Source organism: Periplaneta americana, chromosome 5, assembly GCF_040183065.1.
Source record: "Periplaneta americana isolate PAMFEO1 chromosome 5, P.americana_PAMFEO1_priV1, whole genome shotgun sequence".
NCBI lineage: Eukaryota > Metazoa > Arthropoda > Insecta > Blattodea > Blattidae > Periplaneta > Periplaneta americana.
Window position 1 is genome coordinate 124,726,435 of NC_091121.1, and position 27,997 is coordinate 124,754,431.

General features: G+C 36.3%; 2 protein-coding genes across 4 annotated transcripts in view; both read right to left on the bottom strand.

Annotated features, from left to right (window-relative positions):
* LOC138700152 (WD repeat-containing protein 20-like) overlaps positions 1-27,997 on the bottom strand; it is a 276,921-nt gene that overhangs the window by 93,624 nt on the left and 155,300 nt on the right. The gene's annotated exons all lie outside the window — the stretch shown is intronic.
* On the bottom strand, positions 21,813-27,803 carry LOC138700150 (uncharacterized). Its single transcript, XM_069826533.1, has 5 exons — positions 25,069-27,803; positions 24,834-24,989; positions 24,630-24,707; positions 23,680-23,748; positions 21,813-23,491 (listed from the first exon to the last, which is right to left on the bottom strand). Exons 2-5 carry the CDS (start codon positions 24,928-24,930, stop codon positions 23,361-23,363), a joined length of 375 nt encoding a protein of 124 aa, XP_069682634.1. The 5' UTR covers positions 24,931-24,989; positions 25,069-27,803; the 3' UTR covers positions 21,813-23,360.

The following is a 27,997-nucleotide window of genomic DNA, read 5'->3' on the forward strand; positions in this document are numbered from 1 at the left end:
ATATAACAAGAAAGGTTGTACATATTATTGAAAAAAGTGGTTTCAAGATATTATGTATCATGTCGGATAACAATAAAGTAAATCAGAACATGTTTTCAATATTAAGTAAGGGATCTGAAAATGATTCTACACGTACGTTAAACCAAAGGTCCCGGGTTCGATACCCGGCTCCGGAACAATTTTTCCCTCGAAATTATTCAAATCAACTTTACAGGGAGTTATACCTGAAATCTTGATTTGCATGATTCTACACTGTTCATGCCCGAAATTGACCATGACGTTTATTTTATGTACGACACTGTCCATTTGTTGAAAAACATAAGGAACAATTGGATAAACACAAAAGACCAGAATAAGACATTCTCTTTTCCTGAGTTTGAAGTTACTAGTGAAACCTGCAGTACAAATTCAATCAAAAGAGCGGAATTCAATCATTTGAGGACTGCGTATAAGAGTGAGAAAGAGAGCATGGTGAAAAAAGGATACAAATTAAACTATAAGACGTTGTACCCTACCAACATCGAAAGACAACAAGTATCCCGCGCTTTAAATATCTTCCATGAAAGCACGAGGGTGTCCATGATTGTTCACGGGTATAACAAGACAGCGGATTTTCTTGATATCATATGGAAATGGTGGTCCATTGTAAATACGAAGAATCCTGTTTGTGGTGCACGCAGAAATAACGAATTTGGATATCCATTTTATTCCACAGAAGATACAAGATTATAGTTTCTTGAAAATTTTATTATCTGGGTAAAAAGATGGAAGTTGGCACACATCTTAAAGGAGAATCACTAACAAATGACACAGGCAAAGCTTTAATTCACAGTACAAAATGTCTTATAAATATTATAAGATTCTCTCTCTCTACTTTAAATGTGAAATATGTGTTGTGTGGAAAATTTCAAACAGATAAGTTAGAGAAAAGATTTAGTATGAACAGGCAATTTAGCGGTGGCAACTACAACATTGGTGTGATTCAAATAATTGATGCAGAGAAAAAAATTAGAGCAAAAAATGTGTTGGGAATAAAATCAGCAGGATATGGCATGCCAACTCTGGACCTTGATTTAAATAATGACAGTACTGAAGAAATCAAAGATAATATCATGGATGTACTCGAAGACTACAGAGATCTAGACTGTGATACAGTACAAGAGATTGATAAATCAGCCCTTTTATATAGCCTATTTGTGGTTATGCTGCGTTTAATTTGCACAAAAATAAATTGTGAACATTGCACAGATGTAATTAAAAGGAAAACTGTTTGCGATAAATACTTTGAAACTGTCAACAGAGGAGGATTGTCGGTCCCAACTAAATACGTTATTAGTGTGGGAGAAATTGCATTTAGGCTACTGAGTGTACTTGTATCTGAACGGTATGAACGGGCATTCTTCCAAGAATGCAATAAACAATATGAACTCTTATGTAGACTGACAGTAAAAAAAGTGTCAGAAGACGAAGAACTAAATTCAATCTTCATGAAAAAATGTGTCTGTGGAAATGATATGTGTAAAATTACTAACTGAATTGTGAGTGTACTATGTAACATTTTGCTATCTAACTATAAGAAGAAATGGAACAATTCATTATCAGTGCAGAAGGTGGGCGCAACAAGAAAGTTCAAGGTTAGTGAGTAGACTTTGTAATTTCCATTACTGTAATGCAGTATCTACACTTATTTATTTTAGGATAATGTAGGTTAACACCTGCCTATACTCTAATTAATGATACACGTGTACTTTCACTTGTTAATTTTGTGTCTTATTAACAATATATCGGAAAGGAATGCTGCTAGTAGTAACAATTTAACGCAAAATCACACTGGACGGCATATGGTGAGTTAACTGAGCAAGGACTAATGACGTCACGCTCTCTGTGAAAAGAGGGGGGAGTATTCCCGCCTGTTATAGAGAACGCCGTGGATAGAGTCATACATTGATTTTATTGAGAATATAAGATCCGTAAAATGAAATTCAGGTAGGCTGCTGCTCGTTTTAAAAATGTTAAAAGATTAAAATATCTGTTGTTAAACTTTTCTAATGCCATTGAATTCATATTTTTTGTTTCCCTCACTCAAACACCAGAAATGAGAGACTATTTTTTCGATAACCCGATATTGAAAAAGAGAACATGTCAGAAATAAGTCTTGGTAATACTCTAATAATCTGAAAATTTCCTGTATAAAAAGTATTGCTGGTATACCAGTATCTTGTTTGAATATTATGTTTTCCTGAAAGAAAAAAGGGTTGAAAGTTGCTGTGAAAGTGCTGGCCAGTGAAGAGATGCAGGCAGACAGTATCACTCAAGTGAGATGGAAGGGGTAGGCAGCAGAGAGGGGAAGCACATGCATCTCATTTCCGTGCATTTCCTTACTGATTCACAGAGAAAAGGCTAGTTTTCGTAAGGACGAATCAGTGTTAGGCTAGGTTAGTTTACACTTTTGGTATGCCTAGGAAGAAAGAACACATTCTTAGTCAATTGTGAGTATATGCAAGCCACAGCAAAAACCTAAACTAACCTAACTTAACCTAACCTGTCACTGATTCGACAAAGCGAGTTTTTGTAAGGTTGAATCAGTGTCAAGTTAGGCTAGGTTAGTTTAGACTTTTGGTATCCCTTGGAAGAAAGGGCACATACCTACTCAGATAATAATTGTGAGTATATGCAAAGCAAAGGAAAAGCATAAATTAAACTAGGGAGGTGTCCTCGGGGAGAAATCTGAAGAATAAAACAACATAACATCATTCGTTCCCTTCTTGCTGCTGCTCTCCAAAACAAAGATTTGGAAGTTTACGAAGAAGTTCATTGTTTGGCTGATCAAGATAGCATACGGAGGATTGACATCATCGCCATCAATAGGAAAAAATCTGTAGCAGAGATTATCGACCCTACAATATGCTTTGAAGAGTCGAAAGCACAACCTATGGATGTTGATAAAGAGAAAAAAAATAAATATATGAGTCAACAATACCTTACTTCCATAACAAATACAACGTCCAAAGTATCACAGTGACAGGTCAGCTGTTGGGGTCCTGAGGAACAGTCCCTAAATTTTTTGTGACATGGAAAGGGAAATATAAGCTAGCCAAAGATATTCAAGACGAAATTGTCCAAAACACAATTAAATACTCAGTTGCCATCTTAAAAAATCACCTATATGGTAAACACTACACATAATTGTTTAATTATATATTTGTGACTGAAAATCTGTATTTTTATCTTAAATTCTTATCCATATATTTTTTTCATGTGCCCATTCATGTACAACCATTATTGTAAATTGTATGTTATTCTGTGTCTATAGGCAAGCCTTGGAAGGTCAGATAGTAAACATAAATATCACTGATTCGACCTTACGAAAACTCGCTTTTCCTCTGTGATCAGTATGGAAATGCATGGAAATGAGATATATGTGCTGCCACTCACTGCTACTTATCCCTTCCACCTCAACGGAATGATCCCTTCTGCCCGCACCTCTTCACCGGCATCCACTTTCATAGCAACTTTCGACCCTTATTTACAGCATGAAATTTGCATCAGCACTCAATTTTTTTTTTACAATGACTTGTCTAGGACTGAACAACGTAGGCTAAATTCATTTGTACTTTTGTGATAACGTTATAGTCAGGGGTGGCTTTCGAAGGGGGGCTGCAGAGCTGCAGCACCCCCAGACATTTGTGGCTCTTGTCTCGTTTCATGTTGCGAAATACATTTATTATATAGTCTCTATTTAGCGGCTCGAATTTTTTTTTAAATTTCACTCTCATTGACATGCATGCAATCGTTAGTGAAGTCACTTCCTCCCCTGGCGCTGCCAGAGCGAAACCAGAGACAAGGACTATGGTGAAGTCACTTCCTCCCCTGGAGCTGTCAGTCTCGTCTCGGATGCTTTGCACCTTAGTTTTACCCCTCCCCCTGCTGCCCCTTGCCATGAATCCAGAGTTTTCAGGCGCTGCAAAATTTGCAGCAGTTTGTCAGTAGCACTCAGTTTTAAATACATTTTCTTTAATGATGTGAATATAACAAGTGCAACAATGTTTAATTCTGTACAATATTTAAATATATATTATTTTAATGTACCGAAGTACATATGATATTTCCATGCAGATATTCTGCATCATCATACGATTGTATGATGACGCAGAATATCTGCATGGAAATATCATATGTACTTCGGTACATTAAAATAATATATATGATATGCGTAAATCACTTCGTGATTTAAGACGGCGCTTATTCCGTCGGATCCTGGCCAACTAGTCACTCATATTGAGTGCACCTCAGCACATGTGTGGACTTTGGTCCTGCGTTCATAGACATCTATGACGTAGTGCAGAGGGCGGCCACTAGAGGGAACCCAAGAGTTGGAGCTTAATCTGAGACGATTCTAACCGGCGTCGGAGTTGTATCCGGTGTGGCTTAGTGGATAAAGCATCAGCACGTAGAGCTGAAAACCCGGGTTCAAATCCCGGCGCCGGAGAGAATTTTTCTCCGTTCCATTACTCTTTCATCGTACAATATTTAAAGTCTATTCAGTTCAGTATCTTAACAATTCAAGAGAAATTTGAAATTAAGTGCTGATCAGTTGAATCTCATAATGGAAAGAGCCACTAAACAAAATACAAATGCTCGCATATTTTTTGCAAACTTTATGCAGTATCTCTGCTTTCTTCTCTCGATCTCCTCACAGTCTGTATTAGATTAATGTATTTCAAAGACAATTCCAACAGCTGGGGCAGCAAGATGGAGTTTTAAAATAAGAACAGTAAATGTTGTTCATGAGAAGAAGGCGCCATTGCTAGAATGTTTTCAAACCATAATGGAATCTGAAACATCTAACAACATCATAATAAATGAGGCAAGCACCCTGGTGCGTACTCTTGAAGATACTGAATTCAATTTCTGGCTGTTTTTTTTTTTTTTTTTTCATTTACTGATGTATCATGTAGATACACTATAAAACCAACTAGGCCTACATCATCACCAGTTAGATATTTCTAAGGTTCAAATCTGCATATAAAAAAATTAAATAATGGTTTATTTAACGACACTTGCAACTGCAGGGGTTATATCACCATCGCCGGTATGCTGGAATTTTGTCCCACAGGATTCTTTTAAATGCCAGTAAATACACTGACATGACTCTGTCTCATTTAAACACACTTACATGCCATTGACCTGGGCCGGGATCGAACCCGCAACCGACTATGCTACCGAGGCCAACTCTGCATATCAAGCTTTGTTAATGCCATACAGACAATATGGAACAGTGCACAGTAATGTTGAGCAGCGAGATCTGTGAAAATGACCAAAATCTACGTGTGAACCTTTTTCCAGTGTTCATAAAGACAAACTAAAAGCAGAACTCACTGTGTTGTATCAGAGACAAGAATTCAGAAATATCAATGATGCAGTCAAGCTCTTGCAGTTTCTTCTATCTGAGAACTTGCAGGCCTCATTTTCAGAAGTTGTGAAACTACTACACTTAGCTATCACCATACCAATGACAACTTCCGAACCAAAACGTTGCTTTTCGTGTTTGAAGAGAGTACAATCTTATCTTAGAAATACGATGAGAGAAAGAGACTGACTGCATTAGCTATGTTTTCCATTGTCAAGACTATGTTAAACGACATATCGGATTTTAATAAGATGATTCAAGTTTGCAACCTACAAGACAAGGCGCATGGAAAAGGCGCATGGAACTAATCTTTAAATAAGATAAGTTGCATGGTTTATTTTTGTATGCAGCCCTCCTGAATTCAATACCCACGAATCGTCACTGGTTATAGTAAAGAAATACTTTCTTTTTTCTAAACTAGCAGGAACATTTCTTTTGAAAGAAAGATATTGAGAAGAATCTTTGGTCCCGTGAATGAACATGGGCTGTGGAGAATCAGATATAATAATGAGATAATTATGTAAGCCAAACATAACGAAAGTAGTTAAATTAAGAAGGTTGCAGTGGGCAGGTCATGTACTAAGGATGAGTGAATAAAGCAATACCTTTAAAATCTTTAAAGGGAAAAATGTGTGGAAATAGATGAATAGGTAGACCAAGAGACAGATGGTTTGATGAAGTTATGAGAGAAGAACTTTGGAGCTAGAAATATGGAAAGGGATGCGACAAATAGGGAAGAGTGGAAGCAACGTCTGAAAGAAGCCAAGGCCCGATTTGTGCTGAGGAGGAGGAGGAGAAGAAGAAGAAGGAGGAGGAGAAGCAGGAACTGGCTGTGTAATATTAGTTAGGATTATTATTTAATCCCACTTTTTTTCCGCATGTTACGATATCAGCGACGTCGCGATACAGTTTTCTGAAAGTCGTCCAACAGTAAATGACGCTCAACCATGTCTTAATGTGCCTATTATAATCACAGGTCTGTAAGAACCTTCTAAGCAGAACATAATTAGCTATCAACTTTAGCGATACCGTTTGTATCCACGATTTCTCTACTTCTTCCTGTGTGATTTCCATCCAGCTATGCCTCACTCTCCAGAAGTTAGTTTACGTTAGGTCCGTTCAGGTTATCTTCACTTTGAAACCTTCCAACCACAGTTTCCCACTTGCGTTTTGGCGGTGTATAATATCTGCCGCAATTAAAAACAAATCTGTTTGTATTTCCTTTCATTGACCATTCACATCTATAGGCCTATACCCCGTTATGTAGTCATTACTGCATTTGTCTCTTGTTTATGGAAATAACTGAACAAGTGGTGAACAACAATAAATAACGGGGTATATTGTGGGCGTTGTGAACGGTCATTAAAGTAAACAGAAACTGTTTTATTTTTAATTGCGGCAAATCTTATACAACGCCAAAAAGCAAGCCGAGAAAGTGTGTGGTTGGAATGTTTCAGGGCGAACATAACCTAACCTAATTTCAGGAGAGTGAGGGATAGTCTGAAGCATAACTGGATGGAAATCACCCAAGTAGCAAATAGTGGATACGAACGGTATCGCTGTAAGTAAATAATTATCTATGTAATTTCTTTTGTCACTTTAACTAGTCAAAGATATGGAAGAAATGAATAAGCCTACTCTACAGTCACAATCTACATTTCCTCCACGATGTAGAATGCATCGTAAAAGGTATCACAAACTTATCATCGTACATTCAGTTAGTCTATAGGTATTGTACTTACACTTAAAAGTGGACCTCTTCCAATGATAACTTCTCCAAGAGTTATATTTACTTCATCAGCTGATATATCCTGTCGTATCAAAACGATATTTCTCATTTTGTTGCGATGTTATTTAATATTCACATACAAACATAAATGTACTAATGTGTCTTCGAAAAAGTGAATATACATGCCTTCACACAACTCCTTACGCATAATATACTGTATAATATCCTAAATATCTTGATAGGAACAAGATTAAACTTGTTCGCTTAATCGCTTTTCGTTCTTGGCGCACACAACCTTGGAATTTGATTGCGTCACTATCAGAGTTGCCAACTCGTCAAGTCAAATGTCACCAAATCATAGTACAAAAACAAAAATCACCAGCACTTCATCATGCATACCGCTCAGAGCACCGTACTAAAGGCCAGCATTAAAATAAATGTTTAAGGAAACTTTCACCGGAACAACTGAAGACTGAAGACTCACGAGTAAAATCAGCGATAGAATATATCAGTAGGGGAGACATGGGTGCCGGACTAGAAACCATGGAAAATATTATCAAATCTGTCATCATGGCAGTGAAATCAGATTCAAGGAAAGCCCAACCCTGGTTCAACGCAAGATGCTGTGAAGCTCAAAAGAAAACAATATCTACCCTTCACAGGGCAAGAAACTCGAGTCTCCCAGATCACCTAAAGGAATACTCACACACACCCGCAAAACATACAAAATGATGCTCAAAGAAACGAGGAACCAATATATGGCACAAGAGGAACCCAGATTCCTAACAAACACAGAGAACGCTCCCTTCAAGGCCCTAAGATGCAGAATGCCACGTTTCCCGAGGGACATACCCATCCAAAAGTGGAAAGAACACTTTCGCAGTCTCCTCTCGCAGACAGACACAAGAACAAATGTGCGGCGGCAAGAACTCCGAACCACACACAGAAACTCACAGCAGAAGAAGTAACGGAAGCCATCCACATGACAAAAAACAACAAAGCAGTGGGACCCGATAATATCTGCAATGAACATCTAAAAACATCACTAGATGCAGGAAGATGGAGGACATCCACTATGAAAGTGATGTACAAAAGGAAAGATGGCGTAGGTGATATGAATGCATATAGAAGAATCGCTTTCAAGGTTTTCAGCAAACTCCTCACCAAGAGCCTAACCGAGTTCACCGACAATACGATACCAGAGGAACAATTCGGCTTCAGACAGGGACGATCAACCCTCCAAGCTGTGCAGTGCCTACTAAACGAGATATTCGAGATACTCAAACACAGAAAGAAAGAATAACGTGCACCTTTGTGGACTTCACAAAAGCTTTTGACCTACTGGATCATGGGAAAATGGTACAAAAGCTAGCCGATACCATAAGAGCCAAGCACTATATCACTACATTAATAAAACATATCCTATCCACAAACTATGTGCAAGTGAACGACAACCTGACAACATCCAAACCCATAAAACAAACCATTGGCATCTTACAAAGGGATCCCTTAAGCCCATTGCTCTTCAACCTATCTACCATGGACATCATCAAGGCTGTGAGAAAGGACAAGGTAAAAGTGTTTATATACGTGGATGAAATGACAATTCTCTCCGAATCTCTCAAAGTCACCTCCAAGAAGCCTGTAACAATTTAGCAAAGTGGGCAACTGAGACTGGTCTGAGAATAAATGAAACCAAAACGGTAACAATGGTTTTCAGGAGGGGAGGCAGAACAACACCAAAATACATAATCTACTACAATGAAACCCCCTTATCATGTATCAATCACTTTTGCTACCTCGGCATCACCTTGCCGCCACAAGGAAGAGCATTCACAAAACACGTGAAGAAGAAACCTGGAAATACCATAGTGGCCATAAGCGACATAATGAGCCTGAGTAAAATGTCACTGAACACAGCAAATAGAACTCACATGGCCACACCTCACAGAAGGGAACATAGCAGAACTGGAGAAAGTCAAAACAGTTCACCTAAACACGCACTATGCCTGTCACCATCAACCCCATCGAGGCTGGTTTATGAATTAACCAGGCAGCCCTTCCTGGTCGAAGAATTAAGGATCCAGTACCTGTTACCATCTACCAGCGTGAGCACAGCATTTTTACAGAAGTGCAAAGAGAAGAAGGAAGACATCTGGCCTGAATTTTATAGCACCAAAGCAATGACATCTGGCCTGAATTTTACAGCACCGAAGCAATGACATCTGACCTTTGGACGCATGGGAACTACGAGCTAAGACATCTAGTAACAAGAATGGCTGTACATGGCTTTCATCACAAAGTCTGCAGTAGTGCACACTACCACACACCAGATGGAAGCTGTGTATGTCTACTGTACAAGAAAGCTTGTGAAAGATACCATATCCTATGATGTATTGAAAGAACAAAATCATTTGTATCATATAGTGAAGAAAGCGCCCATAGGGCAAAGCCCTAAAACTCTTTCTCATTGTACGAATGTGCGCATTTTCTTCATTATTAAATCACCAGAAAATCATAGAAAACTGCATTTTATTAATTTTACTCATATGGCAGCATTTGTGTTAAAACACAAATAAAAGATACGTCTCATTATTCAGAAAATATACTCTTGCCAATCGCGTCCTAATTGAGTCACCAAAGAGCTAATTGGCTAGTCTACTACATTGAGACAATACATCTGGACTGAAGTCACAATTGAATAGACACCTCACCTAAAAGCCAATTAATGTCTCTTAAATTGAGATAACTCATCCTGCCTAAGTTATTTCCGTGGTTTTCCTAACGCACTAAGACAAATGTCGGAATGTGCCCTAAAAGAACCTACATACTCTTCCTTATAAAGTTCCCGAAATTTCCAACATAAATTTTCGACATAGATGCCCTGGTTCAGCTTCCATATATTACTCTGTTACATGAGAGAGGTTACTCGACTATTCACATTGCGGAAGAACAGTATACCTTTCAATGTACAGACTTACACAATTCTCGGATTTCTTCCAGTGACCTTGCCTTAGTCTCCGGACACAGTGGCGGCCGATTGGCTGAGGCAAGTGAGACCCGGCTTCAGTCACTGGCTTAAATTAACTCAAATTTTGTGTTTATATATACGTAAAATAGGCCTATTATGCATTTGAATGAAGCATGTAGCGTTGTAAAAGTATTTGAAAACTCTGTCTTGCAGTAAAATTTGTTCCTGAGGGCAGAAATTTTCTGGCCGGGTCTGGCTTCTATATCTCGTATGTTTTCGCGGCTTTTGAGGTTGCACTTGAAATGCTGCAACTGAGGCACAATTCTTCTGGCCTGGCTGGTGTCCACTCACCCACCATTCTCTTTGTCCCATAGACCAGTCTCTTGTGAATGGTTGTCTGAAGGGTGGGAACTGGGAAAGGATGCAGATAAGGAAGTTGAAAAGATAGCGGTGGCTTGTCTTCCTAAATAAGACGCAAATAATATAAAAATTCTCGCTGTCTAGCAGGCACGAGCTCACACAATTCTCTTCTCTTTTGTCTCAGTTTATGACTTATGTGAGGGTGTTGTATACTATTGTACTTCACATTTAGTACAATAGTAAGTGTGATCCAGTGTTATTGTGTATTCCAGGAAAATGAAAACTGAAACAAATGCGAGCAATAGTGATGATATAATTAATTCATTGTTAAGAGTATCCTTTTTCGAGAAAAAAATTATATTTAAAGAAGGGTAGTTCTAAATAGAGGCAGACGTACGCCAGCACTGACAATTTTTCAAGAAGATAATTTTAAAACACGAGCTTTCAATGCATTCTGGCATGGGCAACATAAATGGTTATGTGGTGTAAGAAGATGCACAGGGTCAACACTTGTATAAATAGATTTGGTGAGTGACATTTTATTATTTCACATTAATAATAATAATAATAATAATAATAATAATAATAATAATAATAATAATAATAATACCATCAATAATGAACATTCTGTATTGGAGATAGAGTTACATAAACTAGTTACATCAGGTCTCACCGAGAATTTCGGTCATCAGCTGCTACTGTCTGGACATCACACCTGTTACACGAGTGAGTTTACTCGACTCCATTTGCACTGCAAAAGGACAAAGTACCTCTCAATGTGCAGACTTATACTTTCTAGCATTTCTTCTTCTGGTCCTACAGTCAGCTTCTCATGTGCATATTCCTCCCCTCCATATGGTACCTAATAGGTTACGTCCATTTTCGTCTTTTACCCTTCAAAATTTTCTAGAGCTCCTTCAGTGGAGCAGCAAAACCTGGAGTGAGACAAGTGGCCAACAGGCTTGGAGCTCACATATTTAGTTTTCCTCAGCCCCTTGCAGGATGCGTTTTTGCGTACCTTCTAAAGTTTCTCCTCCCATTTCTCTCTCTTTCAATTCAATTCATTCAGAAATTTTAATCCTATATTAGGGCTTAGTACATATCCTCTTCTATCTCTTCAAAGATGACATTCTCCTATCAAGAAGTTAACACTGTGGGCATATATGACTGAAGGGTAGCAATTTGTTTAACTACGTCTTCTGGTAAACTGTAACTGTGGCTGCATTTGTTGATATAAGACACAGCATTAAGTGTTTCAATTTTCATTCTATTTTGCAATTTAGATTTGGTCAAATTCACACACATTCAACATCAGCATTTGAAATGGAAGAGTTAGAAATAATAAAGCACGTGTAGCAGGCTAAAAAAAATAGGATTTTCACTACCAGCAACACAACTCCAACTCTCTTATAAAGAATCATACATTATAAGTACCATAAAAGTTTAAGAAGGCAGTTGCGTAGAGGAAAGTTCTAGCAACTAATTAACAGGGTGTAGCATACGCTTTTGCAATGGGAATGCCAAGACTTTCTGGGAAGAAAGCTCAGCTGTAAATTTGCTGAACCCGAAGTGGCGGTTCATTTATGTTTGAAATGAAGATGCATTTTATACATAACTCACTCTGAACATGATTTTTTTCAGGACATAAATTAAGTATATAAAGCAGTCATGCTGTTCAGCGCACAATGGTGCATTCCTCTCCGTCCACCCCTTCCACTCAATGTGACGTAAGTAGGGGGTATGCCAGCAGTCGCGGACTGCAGTCTGTCATTCACGTCGTGCATTATTGCATCTGGTATAATAACAATCTGTGGCGTTGCTTGAATATGTCCAGTGCTGTTTTGTGCCGAGTGGGAGGAAGAATTCTTTTTTGTGCTTCATGAAGGTAAACCATATTGTTTAATATGTTCTAAAACGTTGGATGTACTATCAAGATACAATATCAACCGACATTTCAGGAGTAGCCATTCCCAAGAATATGGTACTCGTCTGTCAGGTACACAACGGAAAATAAAACTCCAAGAACTAAAGGAGACTTTCTATAGTAGCAAAACACGTGACCAGCAAGGAATTTCACCCATCAATATTCTGCGTGCTAGCTATAGAGTTGCGAAACTGATAGTTGAAAACAGTAAGCCCTGTTGAGATGGAGAATTCGCAAAAGACTTAATTGCAACCGTAGCAGAGGAGATTTGCCCCACTTAGCCTAGAAAGAACTGTAGTAGTTCCAGAATAGCAGAAATGAACTCTGACATAGAAGACCAAATTAAGATCTACGATAAAAGGTCTTACATGATATGCATTAGTCTTAGACAGCACAATTAGCTATATTTCTTAGAAAAGTAGACAATGAATTAAATGTACCTGAAGAATTTCTGGATCTAGTACCCATAAAGGGACACACTTCAGGTGAAGATATTTTTGAGGCATTGTACATGGTTGCTTGCAAGTATGAGCTATTGTGGAAGAAATTGGTATCATTAACAACGGATGGAGCACTCTCGTGATGGGTCAATTTTATACATTTCTGAATGAAATAGGAATATCTAGAAATTCTGTAAAAATGGTACACTGTATTATTCACAGAGAAGCACTATGTCCAAAATCAGCAAATTTAGCAAACGTATTGTCAATAGTGGTGAAAGCTGTTAATTTAATTAAAGCTAATTCACTGTGGCATCGACAATTTCAAGAATATTTACACGACGTATATTGTGATTATGACGATTTAACTTACTATTCCCAAGTCTGCTGGCTAAGGAGGGGTAATATGCTTCATCGCTTCTACAATATCCTTGCAGAAATAGATTCCTTCTTAAAGAAACACAATACTGCCATCCTCGAAATATCTGATAGCGAGTGGATTATGGATCTTGCCTTCTTAACGGATTTGTGTGATCATTTAAATTGCTTAAGTAATGTGTTACAAGGAAAAAGTCACTGCATCGTGGTTATAGCAGATGCCATTAAGTCCTTTATGGATAAACTAAAGCTATGGTTGCATCAGCTGCAAAAGCCAGAATTATATCATTGTCCACGTCTCCAGTCATTAGTAAACCAAAAGGTTCATGTTATTACAAAATACCAACCTATTCTGGAAATGCTTTTTTCTGAGTTTGAAACCAGGTTTCATGACATCAATGATATGAATGTGGAAATGTTAATATTTGAAAATCCATTTGCAGTAAAATCAGAAGCTCCACTAAACTAAATAATTAATTAAATGGCGATCTTACTCGTGTTAATTATGTAAGCATGTGTGGCTTACATAATTAACACGAGTAGGATCGTCATTTAATCAATTATTTATATCAAAGTGTTAAAAGTAGTGTACGAAAGATTCAACATGGATCCACTAAACTGTCAGCTAGAGATCGTTAACATGCAGAATAATACACGTATACGAAGCAGTGGAAAACTAGGGATAGAATTATGGAGACTAATTGATAAAGATTTGTATCCTAATCTGAAGAATCTCGCCTGTCATATGTTAGCCATGTTTGGAGGAACCTATGCCTGCGAGCAGTTCTTCTCAGTTATGAATAACAATAAGAACAACAGAAGATCGAGGATAAGTGATTCTAACCTAGTTGCAACATTGCGTGTAAGTGTTAGTAAATTACAGCCTGGTATTGATCGGCTCGTAGCTGCAAAGACTTCCAAAATACTACCAGAGAAAACAGAATAATTGTATTGATATGCTGTAGTATTAATATTGTTGTATTACATTTTGACGTACTACAAATAAACGCAAAGTTTGTAAACATTATTACGATTCGTACATGACATTGAGAGTCCACCACTGAACCCATTCCTTGTAGCATAGCTCGTAATATCAGAGCAGGTACGGTACCTGGAAGGTACTGGTGAGGTAAGTCTGGGCATTTCTATTTCACCTTCATCGACACCACTGATATAAAGTAATATTTTTTTAACCCTTCTGCTACCAAGGGGGGGGGGGTAACAGAATTACCCCACTGATGACTTTTCAATATTATTTTCACTTTTCTGCATATTTATTTTTGAAATTCTATGTATTTGTCCATTATATGTCTACTAACATTTTGAAATAAGAATAACATAAATAATTAATCTATAATAATTAAGTACTTCGCGTTTTTTTAAGTGGGGGTGATCTTGTTAGCCCCCCTTGGTAGTCTATGTCATGAAAATTCCAGGATATGAAATTAAATTTGTAGATTAATTTTTTACATTTTTGAGCTTATATGCTTCCAAATTATTTTATTTTTTGTTATTCATATCATTATTCATATTGTTATTTATATTATCATGAGTATCATGACCTTTGCTTCCAATTTTTTTAAATTTTTATTTCTGTGTGTTATAGAAAATTCCAGGATATGAAATTCAATTTGTAGGTTAATTTTCTACATTTTTGAACTTGTCTGCTTACAAATTATTTTATTCACTGTTATTCATATCATTATTCATATTGTTATTTATATTATCATGAGTATCATGACCTTTGCTTCTAATTTTTTTCTTTCTGTGTGTTATAGTTATTCTAAAGGGTGGCCGGGTAGCTCAGTTGGTAGAGCAGCTGGCTACGGACTGGAAGGTCCAGGGTTCGATCCCAGGTGGTGACAGGATTTTTTTCTCGTTGCCAAACTTTCAGAACAGCCCCGAGGTTCACTCAGCCTTCTATAAAATTGAGTACTGGATCTTTCCCGGGAGTAAAAGGCGGTCAGAGCGTGGTGCCGACCACATCACCTCATTCTAGTGCCGAGGTCATGGAAAGCATGGGGCTCTACCTCCATGCCCCCCCCCCCCCCCCGAAGTGCCTTCATGGCATGTTACGGGGATACCTTTTCTTATAGTTATTCTAAAAGTAATTTTGTTAGAAATAATAATTATTAGGCCTATTAGTACTGGTACCTAGAGACTTTTTCTGAGATATTCATTGTAGTATATGTGGTGTTCATATATTTGAATTTCAACAAAAAAACTAAAATTTATTTTCTTAGATTTATATTTTTATTAATTTACTTTAGAATTTTTAAAGACTTTATTTTATTATAAACAAATGTCTTGATGTTCATGGAATATTTGAATATTTAAATTTCAACAGATATGGTAACCAAAATGATTTACAATTTCTTTTATAATAACACAATCTAGTATATACAGTCGCGAAGCTCAATATGTAGTAAATATGCAAACATTAGATAGTTGCTCACCACTAGGATCGCTAATATCGCCTCATTACAGGCAATGCAAAATAGTACCGTCACAGTCTATTGTTTCTAGCACCCTCAAAACTCAAGCTTCGTGACTGTATATAGTAGACTGTGATAATACTGTGAATTTCATTGCTTGTAGCTTTGTTTTCTACCCTGTGAAATTATATAGCATTGAGAGTTTGTCTTGAAATGGAAGGTAGATAAGTTTAACTTTACTGATATGTTTTCTCATAGTGTCACCAATAACATTATCTGAAGTTCATTAATTTTGGTAGACGTTTTTTAACAAAATGGAATGGGACTTTTGACTATCTCTGTATTTTTAAAAAGCAGAAAATTATTTTATATTTTTACATTTTGTATAGGTCCATAATCAATAATACATGCATTGTTAATATTCCAAGAGTTTAACAAAGATTGGTACCATGACTTTGATGGAGGTAATTTGTATTACCCCCCCCCCCCTTGGTATTAGTAAGTTGTAAAAAATCTTAGCAGGATGGTTAAATAATGTGCATAATGCACATACCTTAAATAACCTTGTATATCAATTCTAATCACCTTTTCTTCTTCCCTACTCTCCCAAAAATTTCCTTTAATTTGCCAAAGAATTTAAACATGATAGGCGATCATTGTTCATGGAGTAATGTCGTTACTTGCTCACAGATGTAGAGTAGACTATTTTTGTTGTATAATATTTTAGCAATTGATTAACTAGCAGACCTACTCGTGTTAATTATGTAAGTCTGTGCGGCTTACAGCTGTTTCGGTGCTTCATCACACTATCCTCAGAGCCTACTAGATCTCGGCATCATCTCGAACTTCTCTGCCTGTTGTGTGGGTGCGTTTGATTGTTGAAAAGTGTTGAAAAGTGGCGTCAAATAGTGTGTGTGTACTGAAATTGATCTGTATGTTGAGAATTTGATCGGGGTGTGTTTTAGTGTGTTTGTATATTTCGTATTGTTCTAGTGTGTTGAGTTTTTGGTTTTTGGGTTGTATGTGTAGGATTTCCATGTCCGCATTTATGTTATTGTATGTATGGTTAGCATTGGTTATGTAATCAGCGTATGTAGATGTATTGTGTCCTCTGGTTATTGCTTTAATGTGTTTGGAATGATCTGCCTGTCTGTCCAATGTAGAACTTGTCGCAACTATTACATGTGAGTTTGTATACACCTGTGTGGTCGTATTTATTTGTTTGTGTTTTTTGTGTGTTGAGATGTCTTTGTAGTGTGTTTTCTGAATGAAGATGCGATCTTATGTGTGCTTTTGTTTTCATATGTTAGTGTGATGTATTTCTTGTGTTCTTGTGTTTGTGTTGTGTTTTGCGTGTTTTTGTGTTTGTTAAGTTTTTGTTTTGTCTTTCTTATGATGTTGTCTATTATGTTTGGATTGTAACCGTTTTCTTGTGCTATGTATTTGATTGTGTTCACGTTTTCATTGTAGTGTTGTTGGCTCATGGGTATGTTGAATAATCTGTGTACCATTGTCCTGAATGCAGCATGTTTGTGTTGTATGGAGTGGTTAGATGTGTTGTGTATGTGTGGTGGTGGTGGTTGGTTTTCTGTATATTTCGAAGGTTGTTTGTTGTCAATTTTTGTTATGGTGATGTCTAGGAAATTTATGGAGTTGTTGTTTTCAAGTTCCAGTGTGTATTGAAGTTTTGGGTGTATTTTATTTATGTATTGGTGTAGTTTGTGTATTTGTCTACAAAACAACAAAAAGGAAACGTTTCATTTAATATGATGGCTGGAAAAAAAATGTATGATACTTTTGTGTGTTTCAGTGACATTTCGAATCAAGTCAAAGTTGCTTAAAACATGGCAAGTCAAACCAGTAAATTGACTTCTGAACTTAGCAAAGGGCCCCATTAAGTAACTGTCACTTGATTTCCTCCATTTTGATGACCCTGTGACATAACCACTTGGACAGACAGTAGTTGTTCTATAGAGAGAAGTTTTTCCTGTTTAAAGAGAATTAAAAGTATCTCAGGAATAGTTTGTATAACAGTAGGCTGACATTGCTAGCCTAATTTTCATGCACAAGGACCTACATTCCTTGTTTTTAACCAGTGCATCAAATGTTTAACTTTACTTTATACAGACATTTTCACTTTTAAACCCTTTATGATTGGACAGTTCTGTAGTCCTAGTTTCCACCAATAGAATGTGCTATATACCATAAAATCGCTAAAAATAGACATTCCCTGTTTTTCCTGTACCCTTCAACTTTAATTGCAATAATTAAAGTGTCCATATTATTGTTACTGGTGGTACTATTAAAGCATATTTACTTCTTTTGAGAGAGAAAACCGCTTTTCTTGGTGAGTCACATCTTCATTTACTCCAGAGGCGTAGTAACCATTCTATCAGTGGCGGCTTGTGGCAGATAAATTAGGTGAAGGCCAATAGAATTCTAGGTAATTTCCTGGAATTGATGGATGGCCATGACGTCATGGATGATGTTGCGAACGATTTTGTAAGCTATGCGGTGGCCATATTGGATTAATGTAATATATTCACAATTTTCTTAAATGTCATTAAATTCACAGCATAGGCTATAATACATATAAATTTGCAATATTTCGGAGGTTACGCCCCCCCCCTTAACACCAAAGAATTGACTGTTCCAACAAAACTTCCACACAATATATACCAGTCCACGTGATATAAAAAAGACAAAAATTTAACACAACATTTTATACAACACATCAAATTAAAAGTGTACACAAGAAATGAAGAAATATTACTTTCCCATAACACAATTCAAAATCACAATCACTCATATTCATAAACTGTAGGCCTATTTGTATTTTAAATCAACTTCAGAACATTCGACTTCCCACATATAGTAAAATCATGCAGCTATACATAAATCAAAGCAATATTCTGTTGAATAGAAAACTTAAGGCAATGCATCGGTGGAAGTTTGGTCGAAAATGGAAACTTTTTATTTTAATATGGCACCCTCCTATGGAAAGTTCTAGGGCAACAGGATGATGATTGTTGTTGTTTAGTCAACTGTCCAAAGACAAGTCTGAACCTCACAAGTGACACCAACAAGGCACCATTCATGAGGCAACTAAGCCAGGAGATAATGGGGTGGGTGGCCAGTTCCTTTCCTCCTCCATTGCATACATCGCCGACTAGCTACATATTACACTAATCAGACTTCAGATGTATACAAATAATAATTATTGTTCTTTCTCTAAGATATACTGCCAAGTGTGAAGTAGCCCTACTGCCTCATATTAGAAGTACACATCAGGCAGAACTTCAATCAGAGTTATGGATAATGATAACGTACAGTTTTTCACATTTGAATTTTGAAATTCATTTTCTCTAATATTTTTTCCAGCATTTTGTTGCATTAAAAATCCACTAGGCCTACGCAATACAGTTTTCATGCAACTGTTTTTAAAATTTCAGGAATTGTATATAAATACTGAACTAAAAATCTGATTTGGGATTTTTTTTTCATAGTGCTAATAATATCATATAATTTAAAAATTTTTTGTCAGATAATATAAAATGCGAAAAAAAAAATCATATCAATATTTGAAAATTTTTTAAATAGAAAAGTAACAACAGTTTCTTAAAAATTCCAAATCAGTTTGTTTATATTGGTCTTATGAGGCCAGGGTGCGAATTAACGAGGGGGGGATGGGGGGATCTCCCCCCTGTTGGAAAGTTATCCCCTTCATAAATTCATATTAACATCCCTGCCAGGGATAATTTCTATCCCCCCCACAAAATATAATTGTTTTAATACGAATATATGTATTTTATAAAGTACAAAGCAAGCAAAGAAAGTAATATTGATGTATCATCAATAACTTATGAATTACACATCTTATCTTAAGCCTGTTCACGGATATTATTATTATTATTATTATTATTATTATTATTATTACTATTATTATTGGTTAAACGAGCATTGAGCGACTTCCGCCGATTTTGGAATAGACACCGACGCAGTACGTCAAGATGAAGGTGAAAGCGATTGAGTGTGATTTTTTGTTTTCTATGTTGGCAGTTCAAGTACGTCGGTGTCTATTCCAAAATCGGCGGAAGTCGTTCAACGCTCGTTTCACCTTATTATTATTATTATTATTATTATTATTATTATTATTATTATTATTATTATGATCAAGATGCAAGACAAGCAACTCAGTGCGACCAAGTGGTTAGCCGCATCGAATGAAGATAATAATAATTTTATGTATGGTATCCTCTATCTAGGATTCTATCCCCCCCCCATTAGAAATCTTAATTCGCACCCTGTATGAGACAAATATTAAATTAAATTTATTACATTTAATATTAATAGATATTTGAAACCGTTCATCATATGGCACATATTGATGAAATAGGCTATAAATTTTGCGATTAAACATTTAATTAAAAATTAATATTTCAGGAATGGTACATTTCGTGTGTTGTATTAACATAGCATTTTCATGATCTGGTAAAAATTTGAAGTTCATAGGTAAGTAAGTACAAATTTTAGGATTTTCACAGATGCAGTGCCTTAAAAAAAATCAACCACCACAAAAAAAATCTGTAGGGATAAAATTACGTTTCTTAGATCACTTCCAAAACTTTCACCCAGGGACGTCGCTAGGGGGTGCGAAAGGGTGCGCAAACACCCCATAAAAAATCGGAGCACCCCTTTCCGCACCCCAAAGGGCAATTTATTAACAAAATACTAGGCATAAATTATTTTGAAGAACAAAAACAAACAATTTCTTGGATGTGAAAAACTACTACGTCCCATAGCGTATCGTAATGGATGTGATGAGCAATAATAATAATAATAATAATAATAATAATAATAATAATAATAATAATAAACAGATGTATAGTATGCGCGCAAGTGCATGAAAGAATATTTTGGATTTTTTATGTACCACATTTTTACAGCTCGCACCCCATCCGCACCCCCCTTGCTCTGATCCTGGCGACGTCACTGCTTTCACCTTACACTTCGCTCCACAGTTATATTAATGTGAGGTGTTAGTCTGTCGTATTTTAAAATATCTTGTTTATCTTCTGCAGAACAATGAGAGAATGGTGTCTCCGAAAGATTACACACTAAATCATTTAACGGATTCATATTTTCATCGTATTAATACACTTGTTAACACTGTAACACTGCACTTGTCACGACAAAGAATACATATAGACTACAATGTAGTTTCAAATTTTATGCCAATTTTCTTTATTACGTAGTACTCAACATATTCCAAAACATACACAAAACTTAATATTCAAAAGATGCTAACGTTAAAAAAATACCGAAATACATATGTTATATCTTAAATTTAACCAATATTTAATTTCTTTACAAAATATTTTATGTTTTTATCTAGTTGCAAAATATTACAGTTTGCCACCCTGGTCCAATGCTCATACGAGAAAAAAGAAACCAGATAAACGGCTCTTTAACAGACCTTCATAATAGCCTCGCAGAAAGATTCGGCAATTCACATTTCACAGTAAGCAAGTCATTGTCATGGCAACTGGGTTTGTTTACTGAAGGCGAAAAGGAAAGTCTCCTTCGGACCTCTAGCATCGAAATCCGTCATTACCTGGGGCCTGTTTCTCAAAACTCATGGACTAGTAATACTAGTCTGTACAGTAGTAATATTAGTTTATTTTACAAGTCTGTGTTTCTAGAAACTACAAGCATGGATAAATATATAATAGGATGCGAAACTCACCGAGTTTCCTGTAACACATACTAGAGGCGCTGTTGTAGAATTGATCGTGCTGCCATCTATATGCGGTTAAAGGCGTTATTACATCTAGCAGCGCACCAAGTAGCGAAAAGAGTAACTACTCCGTGCATCCAGCAGCGCACCCAAGTAGCGGAAATAATAACTAATTACTCCGCGTATCTAGCAGCGCGCCTGGCGGCGAAAAGTTGAACTATATGCAGTAAATATTCCTCCTCCTCCCCCCCCCCGCCCCAAACCCTCAATTTAAAGTAAAACTTTAAAATTTTTATTCCTCACATCATCTTTCACTGAAAATTGTTATTGGAGCCAATAGTTGGAAGAGACGGTCTATTTTACACTACCTTATAATGTAACTAATTAAAATACAGCCAAACAGGGACAGAAAATAAAAGAAAACAAGGTTAGATAATTGGGATTTTATTCTTTAGGTAATAGTGTATAGTGCACTTTAAGTCTGCAAAAACTAGTTACATAATTGAAATTACTATATTACTGTATACTATTTTACAATACATTCAACAACACAATTTTCACAAGGTCCATCATATCACTGTTTAACATACACTACATGTGCACTAGGGTTACCAGATTGTAACAATTTAAAAGCAGGTCATTTTAAATGAAAAAGAATTTTCCATATAAAAGCAGGGCATAATAGACTAACTTGATACTTGACGTGACGTCTTTTTACATTCTGTTATATAATTAGGTAATTTGTTTGTCTTTGTACAATAAAACTGATACAAAACTATTATCATGAATAGAATTGAAGTATACGGATTCTAAATTAGCTTTTACCTTATTTAATTTTCGGATTGTTAATACTTCTCTGGTGACTCGACTTGTTTGAGCAAGGATTTTACAAACATAATTCCTCTAATGGACCCCAACTCAATAGTTACTCTCTGTTGTCCATTGGGAATTGGAAAGAAAGAAAAGCAGGACAATTTCTGATTTTTACGAACCCTGGCAGGATTCAGGACATGTCAAGCGAAATCCAGAACATCTGGTAATCCTATACACACAGATACACTTACATATTTAGTGTGCAGTACATTGGTAAAGTCTATACAACAAATTGAATAATTGAAATTGTGGGGCCCAGTCGGATAAGAGAAAAAGCCACATCTATATATTTATATTTTGGAATGCTCTGCCATCTGTGCTCGTTTACAGATGTAAATGATACCATTTGAATAATGTGTTGTCATATAGTTTAGTCAGAACATATTTCTTCACATTCCAATGAGATATCCTACGTATCGAAATTTATGGTTTGTCCCCTTGTCTGCCTGGACCCATCAACTATTGGTTAGTCAACTGTCCAAAAACAGGTTTGGACCCTACAAGTGACACTCATGGGGCAATCAGAGCAGGAGGTAATGAGTAAGAGTGGCCAATTCCTTTCTCCCCTCCGTTGCATACATCGCTGACTAGATACATATTACATTAATCGGATTTCAGATACTACAAAAAAATGTTTGATAATTGAAACTGTCATATTACTATCTACTATTTTGCAACACATTTTAGAACACTTTTCTAGGATCACATCTAAGGTTCTTAGACATTGTTGTTTGGCATACACATAAAGGTAACGTATACAAAAATGTTGTATGTACTGAGGGTCAGAGTGAAATACATGAGCTGCATCACTTACTTGCATTATGTTGGGCAAAAAAGTTTACTAGGTGAACTGAAGGTATGTTAACCCCCAACTTCCAAAGTCAAATATCTCTCTTACATACACACACATGTACCACATACTGTAACTTTGCTCCCTACAATTACACAATATATTTAACATTTGCTAAAAACATTTTTTTCTGGGGCAAAAATAAATAAATAAATAAATAAAAATAAAAAAAATAATAAAAAAAGCTATGAACTTTCCACCAATATGATATTATACTTTTTTGTTACACACAATATGAGCTATTTACACTACTTTAAAGACACTGCAATTTTTTCTCCAGTCTCTTCACCTTTGCTTTCAGAGCTGCCATTTTTAGTTTGTTGCTCCTGGGTGAAGATGAGAAGTGAGGACTCGAGAAAAGTTTTCGTTTTGCAACACCAGGACCTAAAGATTACGAAATTAACTTCAGATTAATCTAATTGCTTGGAACTATTTTAAATAAAAAATGAAACGTGACAACACCTTTAGCCTTGTTAAGTTAATGTAGGCCTAACAAAAGGCATGCAAGCTATGGATAGGCTATATAACATACTACAAAATTGACAATACATCAAAATGTGATCAATATTTACCAAGTTTGGAAGGAGATGTAGCTGAAGCTGAAGGAAACTGTTCCATCTTGGATGTATTCATGTCAGTATCTAAGGAAATAAACGATAAATTAAATTGAAGCAAGAATTGAACAGACTTTGTGCTCCATTCATTTCAAACTGCTCTTAACTGTACAAATTATAACTCATATAAATGTTAAGTAATAGTAACAATCCAAAAGTTTAATGCTGCAACAAATTTGATTGTGTTAATCTGAATTGTTCGTTGTAATGTAATATAAAATATTTTTTTGTTAATAGGCTGGGCTATAGAGGACAACTGACACTAACAGAAAGGGATAATCAGCAGAGGTGTTGGGATATTAAAGAGAAGTCAGTAAGAGGGAATGCTAGTGTACTTCGTGTGTCAGGATATCAGTTGCAATATCGATCGTCTGGTTCAAAAGTGCGACAACTCAAAAAAACAAGTTTTGAGATATCTTCAGTTGAAAGTTTCAAATAAATCCCCTAAAAAGGGACAGATTTGTGGTTCATAACCACGACAATTAGAATTGAGTCAGTATTCAGGACGAGTATATCACGATCTTCCAGTTCATTATTAATAGATTTCGAAATGTAGTAATAATGAATTAATAAAGTCCATAGTTATAATTACTTCTAAAGCAGTTTATTTCGTTTTTATTCTTTTTTGGTTGTAAATATGACTTATCTCAATATTGAATCGGCAAGAGCTCCGAAAGGGGCTTTCAGTAGTATAAATAACTAAAAAATGGCAATTTTTGAGTTGTCACACTTTTGAACTGGACGATCGATATATAACAAGATAAACACCCTGCCCTGTAGTTAAGAGGATTTGTTATTATTCGCTACTGTAAAAGAATGAAGTATGAAAACTGCAGACATATGGCAGGGGGCAATTAACTTAAATGATTACTAGCATGTTACCAGGCTCACAAGACAGTATCGCTTACCTTCAGCTGTGGGAACCACATTGAATAGGAGCGATGGTTGCTGATAGCCCCTCAGCTGTTCACCAATCATACTGTTCCCTGTAATAATCACAAAAAAAAGAAACATAATTAATTATGTATTTTGAAACATGTAATGTAAGAACAGCTGATGAGAAACTAAGGCATTCCTTGAAATCCATAAACTTGACTAAGTGGAATAATTACCTTGTTGGCATGCATCTTTATTCATCCTGGCATATGCCGTCGAAGCAGTAATCTTTGAAGCTGGAGTACTCATAGGAGCAGGAATTGTTTGAGGCATAGCTGCCAAGCCTGCAGCCTACTCAGTTGCAGCTTGTAAACCTATGAGACTACGCGTACCTGAAAATAAAGAAAAGAGTAATGAAATCGGAAATTTTAAACATGAATGACATAAAAACATTGCTAGTGTACTAATTACCTTCAGCAGCTGCAGAATCAATCTTCGCCCTCCTAGCATACGTCCGCAAAGTCTTGTGATGCCTGAAAGTTGGGGTAGACCCCGGTGATAAGGTCGCTCGAGGCATAACTGGTCTAGATGGTGGGCTCCGGGTTTTAGGGTTTGATGGCACCACTAATCCATTAGCATGAACAGTGGGCACTGCAGTTTGCTTAAGTATCACTTTTTGTGAAGAGCTATAATAGTCAGACTCAATGAAGTGGTCCATGCAGATTCTCAACCTGTGTGTGGCATCTGCAGCAACTCGATACCGGTCCTCTAGCCCACAAAATCGGAGCCACTTCCAACACCTAAAGCAATGGATTATAATTACTAATGAGATAAAGTAGAAGAAATATTGAATAGAAATCATGCAAGAATTGGGGAAAAAAATAATAACTTATCTGCTGCATTTGTGTTATTTTAAGAGATGTCTAATGCGCATCACTAGGTGGTGAGTGACCATAGGAAAACTGGTAGCAGCAACAGATATTGGGTACAAACTAAATTAAATATTAGGCCTAAGCTTATTATTATTATTATTATTATTATTATTATTATTATTATTATTATATTACTACACATGATTGAGAATTTCTCCAGAATGGCTAACTACATCAAAGAAGGCATAATTTTATTTTCCATAACTGTGAGATGTTTATACTAAAAACCACGTGGTTTTAGTTTGCAGCCATGTGGCCTAATGCTACAATTCAGGTTTACGAGGTTTCATTTTCAGCCTTCTTGCTCTTTTTCGTCAATATTTCACATTTCGTTACAGTTTGACTGAATTTCGGAACCATCTAAATTTATACTCCTACTATAATCCTAAATAAATTAGCAGAAAGCAATGCACAGCTCGTCTAACCTACTTCACCAAAAGTACATTGTTTTCAAGTGTAAGGTTTAGGCTACACAGGACACAATAATAATACTAAAGCTTACCTCATAGGTTCCTGAGGAAAATAGAAAAAATGCTTCCCTCTCACAGTATTAACAGTCTTGCATCCAGGCGCTGAGCACCTTCCTCGAATCTTTTGCATTTTTCTGGAATCCATCTTGCCTTCATAACGCTGTTGGCTAGTCATCGGCCAACGTTCTGACTACTTCGTATCGGAGAGTGGAGAACGCTGGTCCTCACGTAGTTCTATGATTTACCACCTACGACGTCGGGCGCTGATCACCTTATTTCAGAATACCGCATCTAGATCGTGCTGTCCGCAGTTTCGCATCCTATTATATATTTATCCATGCTACAAGGGTAAAGTAATAGTTACCAGTGCACAGACTAATAATATTGGTCGATTTCACCAGTTCATAAGTGATTCTGTTTCTCAAAATGCTAATGCTAATCTATACTAGTATTCAACAGGAATATTCCTACAAGACTCTAAAGACTGATGATTTCTATATTATCAGTTACCAGTGACAACCTTTCTCAGATAATCAAAACAAAATATTGTATTTATTTTTTTTTTTAATATATGTGGTTTAGTGATTCCGACTGAAGTGATGAAGTTGTTGTGAGAAGAGCTGAAACTATATCGAGAAAGAACAATTATTATTCCTTTACGGGAGCATTTATTTAAATATAATGAACGGTTTAGTAAAGTGCTGAAAAGCTTGGAGTCAGCCTCGGTAGCGTACTTGGTATAGCGCTGGCCTTCTATGCTCGAGGTTGCGGGTTCGATCCTGACCTAGGTCGATGGGATTCAAGTGTGCTTAAATGCGACAGGCTCATGTCAGTAGATTTACTGGCATGTAAAAGAACTTCTGCAGGACAAAATTCCGGCACACCGGCGATGCTGATATAACCTCTGCAGTTGCGAGCATCGTTAAATAAACCATAATTTGAATTCTGAAAAGCTTGGAGAGTTGTTAAATATAATGGAACTTGCCATAACAAGACATATAATAGAAATCATGCATTATCAGCAAAGCTACAAATTGGGATGTTGATTATTTTCTAATGCCATCAGGTCTTTCTGTCCTAGACCAGCAACACATGCAGAATATTTTCCTAATAATCTAATACCAATTCATCAACTGCGGTGAATTTTGCTGGCTTTCCTCCTCCACTGCCAGTTCTTCTGGCATTGTCAAATTTAGCCTACAAATTAAATATAAAACGACACTAATTTACGAATAGATCAAATGTAAAACTGAAAAAAAAATTAGCGAATTTTTCATTAAGTTATAAGTGGCATTCATGTCGGCAGTATACCCACTAACTACATAAAATGTTTATATTATGATACCACAGTCTATTATATACAGTCACGAAGCTCAATATGTAGTAAATATGCATCCATAGATAGTTGCTAACCACTAGGATCGCTAATATCGCCTCATTACATAAAATGCGAAATAGTACCGGCAGTCTATTGTTCCTAGCACCCTCACAACTCAAGCTTCGTGACTGTACGTATATACTAGACTGTGATGATACTGTGAACTTGAATTGGTACTCATCAAAGGTGCTTTCTTAATGTTGGGCCAGTAAGTGTCCCTCTAAAGTATGCATAATCTTTGTTCTGAGGTATCAGTTCCATAGCCTCACACATTACAACATTTTTTGTCCATTCGTTTACTTTATAATTGTTTCTTATTATGCTTGAAAAAGCACCGAATAGTACAGACGTGGACAAATTGTTAGCAAAACTGACGATTTTTATGGTATAATTTTGCAAAATTTGGCTTTTCAATTTTGACTGCAGTTGACATTTTTATGATTATAGCACTCAGAATTAATGTAAAAATGTCAACTGCAGTCAAAATTTAAAAGTCAAATTTTGTAAAATTATACTATAAAATCGTCAGTTTTGCTAATAATTTGTCCACGTCTGTATATCCTTTGATTCATTAATCATATTGAGTATAGTTAATTTGCTTTCAATTGATGGAATTTTAA

Coding starts and splice junctions, on each gene's coding strand:
- LOC138700150 (XM_069826533.1), bottom strand. CDS start 24,930: ATGCCTCAAACAATTCCTGCTCCTATGAGTACTCCAGCTTCAAAGATT. Junction 24,708..24,833: donor TAAAGATGCATGCCAACAAG/GTAATTATTCCA, acceptor TGATTATTACAG/GGAACAGTATGATTGGTGAA. Junction 23,492..23,679: donor TACATCTCCTTCCAAACTTG/GTAAATATTGAT, acceptor CGTAATCTTTAG/GTCCTGGTGTTGCAAAACGA.